Source organism: Nothoprocta perdicaria, unplaced genomic scaffold, assembly GCF_003342845.1.
Source record: "Nothoprocta perdicaria isolate Ctin4 unplaced genomic scaffold, notPer1 scaffold_85, whole genome shotgun sequence".
In the NCBI taxonomy this organism is placed as follows: Eukaryota; Metazoa; Chordata; class Aves; order Tinamiformes; family Tinamidae; genus Nothoprocta; species Nothoprocta perdicaria.
Genome location: NW_020456143.1, coordinates 185,116 through 190,655, shown reverse-complemented (window position 1 = coordinate 190,655; position 5,540 = coordinate 185,116). Strand labels below are relative to the sequence as shown.

General features: G+C 35.8%; 1 protein-coding gene across 1 annotated transcript in view; it reads left to right on the top strand.

Moving 5' to 3' along the window:
• The window catches only part of GNAT3 (G protein subunit alpha transducin 3), a 22,280-nt gene extending 17,636 nt beyond the window's left edge, over window positions 1-4,644 (top strand). Inside the window, exons 5-8 of the mRNA XM_026052208.1 lie at window positions 991-1,119; window positions 3,472-3,601; window positions 3,805-3,958; window positions 4,312-4,644. Of these exons, the coding sequence (XP_025907993.1) occupies window positions 991-1,119; window positions 3,472-3,601; window positions 3,805-3,958; window positions 4,312-4,502 (604 nt within the window). The 3' untranslated portion in view covers window positions 4,503-4,644. The remainder of the gene's footprint in view (window positions 1-990; window positions 1,120-3,471; window positions 3,602-3,804; window positions 3,959-4,311) is intronic.
• Window positions 4,645-5,540: the final 896 nt, after the last annotated feature.

The following is a 5,540-nucleotide window of genomic DNA, read 5'->3' as shown; positions in this document are numbered from 1 at the left end:
CCCTCCCCCAAATTTCTGGAATGTCCATTGCTAAGAGGTAGTTTATTTATAAGTTACTCCATCTTTTTGTCAGATCACAACTACTTTCTGATTCCTAGTTCAGCTGGTAAGATTCATAGAACTCATAGAAATTCAGTCATTTCTGGAAAATTGCTTTCCTCTACAAGAGACAAGAAAAGAGTTGCTGGTGGTCAAAAACAGGATTCAAAGATGTGGTTTCTCATTTACAAGGATTTCAAGTCTGAGGTTATGCAAGGCATTTTATTCCTGTTTGCTTCTTTCTCATAGGACATAAAACAAAATGGGTGTAAAATGTTAATCTTGTGGGTCCTCAGCTTCGTTGAAGCTTCTGTTTATGACTGCTAAAAAATGCTTTTAGATATATAATACTAAATAATAATATTGAGAAAAAGTTCATTTCTCTTACAAAGTTACAAATCTAAGCAAAATACCCTGTACTTGTGAGTTTCTCGAAACTATCATGCCCTCTCTTTTCATTTAATAAAAAGATATTTTTTACAACAGACTGGTGGCTCTGTCTAAAGTGATGAGATAATTTCTAGCAAATCTGCTTCTAAGATAATTAGCAGCAAATCTGCTTCTAAGAGATGTTTGGAGTTCTCTACCCTGTGGTGGTATTTTCCAGGTCCCAAACGCTTTCCTGCTAGGATGCTTTTTTAGCATCCCCAAGGGAGGTAAGGATTTCCCTGAACAAAAATTACCTGAGGCATAYTTATTATAAAGCACTAAATTACCATTTCTGTATACAAGAAAACAAAAATGGATCTTGAGCATGGATCTAGACCATAAAACAACAATTTGTACTTATAATAAACAAAATTTAATATAATAATAAATACAACAATAAAACAACATTTGTATTTAATGTGTAGATCCCATAAAATATTTATAAATGGTTCAGTATAAATGGATCCGTGACCATGTAATGATGAATTCCTTTTTAAATTCAGTGACTAATTCTCTCCTTAGTTATCTCAATGACCTGGATAGGTTAGCAATGCCTGACTATGTGCCCAGTGAGCAAGATGTTTTGCACTCCCGGGTGAAGACAACTGGGATTATAGAGACTCGTTTTTCCTTCAAGGATTTGAACTTCAGGTATGAAAACCATATTTAACAGTGTTTACTCCATTCTTAGTTTTTTAAAATATTTTCTTTTCGATTGGGTTGACCTATTATAATATTGCTAGTCCATGACTCTTATTCAGCAGTTTATACTAACCCCCTCAAAAAAAGAGATTTGAATATTAGTATTCTAACTTTATGTATATAATGCACTGTTATTAGGAGATCTTAAAATATCAGGCTCTAAAAGGATGTTTTTACATTTCTAAGTGTCTGAAAAGCATAATTTGTGTTCTGCCATTTGAATAATTATTTGCAGCATTTATGAAATGTGCCTACCTAATGCCCTTAACAGCATGCAAAACATTTGATGACTAATGATTTGCATGTACTCTCAACCTTTCACTCACTTGAGAAAGAAAGGAACTGCTCTTAACACTGGAATTCATTACAGTTGTCAAAAATCATAAATTTTGTCCCATGAAAAATTTCACTATTGCCTTGCATGCCTTCATCCTCATTTAAAATGTAAAGCAAAATATATACCAAAAAAAAATGTATCTGAGGAATTTGATTTAAGATAGCTGACACCTTCAAATACTCAAGATTTTGTTAGTTTTGGTAACCCAATTAGAAACATTTAATTCCACATTAAACTGTATTTTAGTGAACTAAGTTGCAGTGTCTTTTAATTTTGTTTCTACTTTCCACTTAATTTTTTATATAAAGGTTGCAATACATTCTGAGGAAAGTATTCTAGACATGAAACAGTCCATAGAGTTAGATGTACATATGAGGCACAAGGACTACACCTTTGCATTTACTTTCAGTGTTTTTTTCCCCATATTTAGTAATTAAACACCCCACAAGCTATCTATCATATTAAATAAATGGTCTGAAACAACTGAGATGATTACTTTCAAAAAGAGATTCTGAATTAGAGGACCAAAAAATAAATAATTATCGTCTATAAATATACTGATCACTCATGAAAACTCAACATTTATCCATAAATACTATGTTGCAACATCATAGGATGCCATGCTTTTTTCTCCAGTTCTCCAACCTAAATCCTACCAGTCTTAATATTAGAGTTAGTGCCTCGGCCCAAATGAAATGCAGCACAGATGAGAATTCACCAATTAAATTCAAATGTCTGTAGACAACATTATCACACTGAAAAGCATTGTRTTTGTCCTGCTATGCATTATAGTGGTTTATATGAGTAAATTCATTGGTGTCTTTATGCACTTAGGTCATGCTAGATGAAATCACTCTGAGGGTTTTGTACTGCCATGGGGGATGCACAGCCAGCATAAATCCATCTTATGGATATGGATACCCAGCAAATTACTGCTACTCTGTACAACACACAGCACATTATAGAAAATCACTATGCACTCAAGCAAACACAAAAAGTAGGAGTATAACTAGCTGCATAATATGTAAGACCAATTAGGACATAAATTTGGTTTCTTAGGTGTTCTTTCTCCCTTCTAATACAGTTGGAAAATATTCAGGTTTTGCTAATTTTATATCAGAAGCATAGAGAGAAGAAAGCTCTATCCCTTATCACTAAAGAGACAAAGATAAGAGGGAGTTTTAAGGGCCAGTGCTAAGGACAACAGTAGTTTTGACAACAGCTCTGCACGGCCGCAGTCTCTGTGTTACATTGATGGTCTATCTAGGCATGCTCAGTTTGTTTTGGACCCCATATAGAAATACATGTGACTTTAGCCAGAGGTGATAACTTCTGGCAAAGACTGAAGTAAATTAATGAAGAGGAGAGCAGCCCTGCATTTTCTTCTCTACAGGTGAATGGATTCCTGCTCCCCATGAAGTGTTTGCACAGCTGATGCTAAATGAATTGATAGGGCAGAGACTCACACACACAAACAGAGGCTGCAGATTATACAGCTATCCAAGCAATTACACAAGGACACTGAGCAGATAACTAAACATTTATCCATGCCAGCCAATTAAATATAGCTAGTGTGTTAACCTGTAACTGGATTCCAATTATATGTCATATGGATCAACATGTCAGCCCAAAAACATTATTAACAAACACATGGTTAAGGAGTTGAGGGGTCTGTTGACAATATTTCATGTGTGAACTCTGTCCTGAAGCATCCTCGCCCACAGGGTCTAGACCCACCCATAGGGTCTAGTCTGCACTAGCTCAGTCTGCCCTGAGCTTTTGCACAGAGCCCCAGTCCTCAACAGGGGTGTAGCCTGCCATGCATTGACCTGCTGGGATGGAAGCAGACAGGTATTTAGGAAAGCTGGATACTTCAGTGCCATTCCAGCTGCCCTCTGCACATTGACTGCGTGATTAGACACTTATTAGTGCTTTACATTTTACATGTTATTTTTCCTGCAAAGGATGTTTGACGTGGGTGGACAGCGATCAGAGAGAAAGAAGTGGATTCACTGCTTTGAGGGAGTTACTTGCATCATATTCTGTGCTGCACTCAGTGCCTATGACATGGTTCTAGTGGAAGATAAAGAAGTGGTGAGTCAGGATGGATAAACAACCCTTTTTTCTACTACCTTTTAATGTACYGTCTGATGGCATATCAGACCTATTCCTGATCCCTGACAGCAATTTAAAGGCTATTAAACTGTATTGGTTCTTGCTAGAAAAGAACATTACAGTAAAAAATGACATATGAGGACGAGGTTTGTCAGAGTCGCTCACCTTTTGCATCTCCACAGAACAGAATGCATGAAAGCCTTCAGCTGTTCAACAGCATCTGCAACCACAAGTGCTTTGCAACCACTTCCATTGTGCTGTTTCTMAACAAAAAAGACCTCTTCCAAGAGAAAATAACAAAAGTTCATCTCAATATCTGCTTTCCTGAGTACAATGGTAGGTTTGGGGTTTTCAGAGGAAAATGCATTCAAACAATTCGTGTCAGCCATGCAGTAAGGGCGGCGACTTTGACTCGGTTTTTTGTGTTTTTTTCCTGACTTTCTGGTCTCTCTGTCTCTAATGTGCTTAACTATTTGACACAATTTTACTCAATTGTGAGCATTTCACTTCAAAAATGAGGCCTTCTGTTTAGGAACCGAAATTTAAATTTGGGTGAGCAGTTTATACAAAAAATTCTCATGCCTAAGTTCTAATGCTAACATCTTTAAAAAAACTCCTGTTTTTTAGTAGCAGTGAGAAAATACAAGTCGAAAAGCTTCTTATCTGTCTCCTACTACTATCTTCAATAGGACTAAACACATTTGAAGATGCGGGAAATTACATCAAGAAGCAGTTCCTAGACTTGAACATAAGGAAAGAAGACAAGGAGATATATGCTCACTTGACATGTGCCACAGACACGCAGAATGTCAGGTTTGTTTTTGATGCAGTCACAGACATCATAATCAAAGAAAATCTCAAAGACTGTGGGCTTTTCTAGCCATTCCCTCCCATGCTCCCAGCATGACTTCATCTCTGTCCACTTCCTTTCATCCTGCTATCCRAAGTAAAATGGGAGGAAAAAAAACAATATTAATTGGGCTCTAGTTAACTGTCAATTAAAGCTTTGGGCTTTAGTTAGCTTTGTGAATTGAAGCCTGAGTAATGCAGAACAATAATGGCTTTCTATAYAGCATAAGAAGGTTAAAAAAAAAAGTTCCTGCTCTACAGAAACACTAGGCACTAATAATTTCTACTGGAATAAAAGAGAATATCTCATTGAAATCTATCAACATGAAGGTAAACAGCTCTTCTTAGGAAGCTGGGGATGACTCTGTACCAGTTTTTCAGTGTGAGGATGGGAGCATATAAAAGAGATTAGGTAATGGACATTTATTTGCATTTAAAGTTTTAAGAAAGCCATTAAATTAAAAAAAAAAAAACTTTCACTAGGCAATTTTAGCYTATTACTTTTGTGTTTGCATGCTAAATTCACAACTGAAAATGACATTACATCAATTTGCAAAGAAAAATCCTCAGATTTAACCAGTTTACGATGAAAAGCAGTGCAAAGCTGTGCCTTTTATTATACTGATTGATAGAAGAGCTGAGGGATACATGTACATAAACTGAATATGCATAAAATTCAGTAGAGTTGCTGTCTTATTTGCAAAAAAAAAAAAAAAAAAAAAAAGAACTAGTAAAACGTAGGCAGATGGCAGGCAATTTTTTTGAAATATCCCTGAGGGAGAAAAGAAAATATATAGCAACTATCAATTCCTGCACATGCCATAAGGCATACTATAAACATTTTTTTAAAAATAAAATAATTAATAGTTTCATTGCCACAAAGCTTCTCTGGTGCTTTGTGATTGAAAKTTTCATTTTCACTAGCATAACACATGCCCCTACCAATACCAGGGGCAAAAACACATTCGTGAGGTTCTGGTACAGAAACCTATTTTCTATACCAAGAGAACCATTCCAGTTTTACTCTGTTTGATACACCTATAGCTTTGAAAAATATTTAACTATTTTA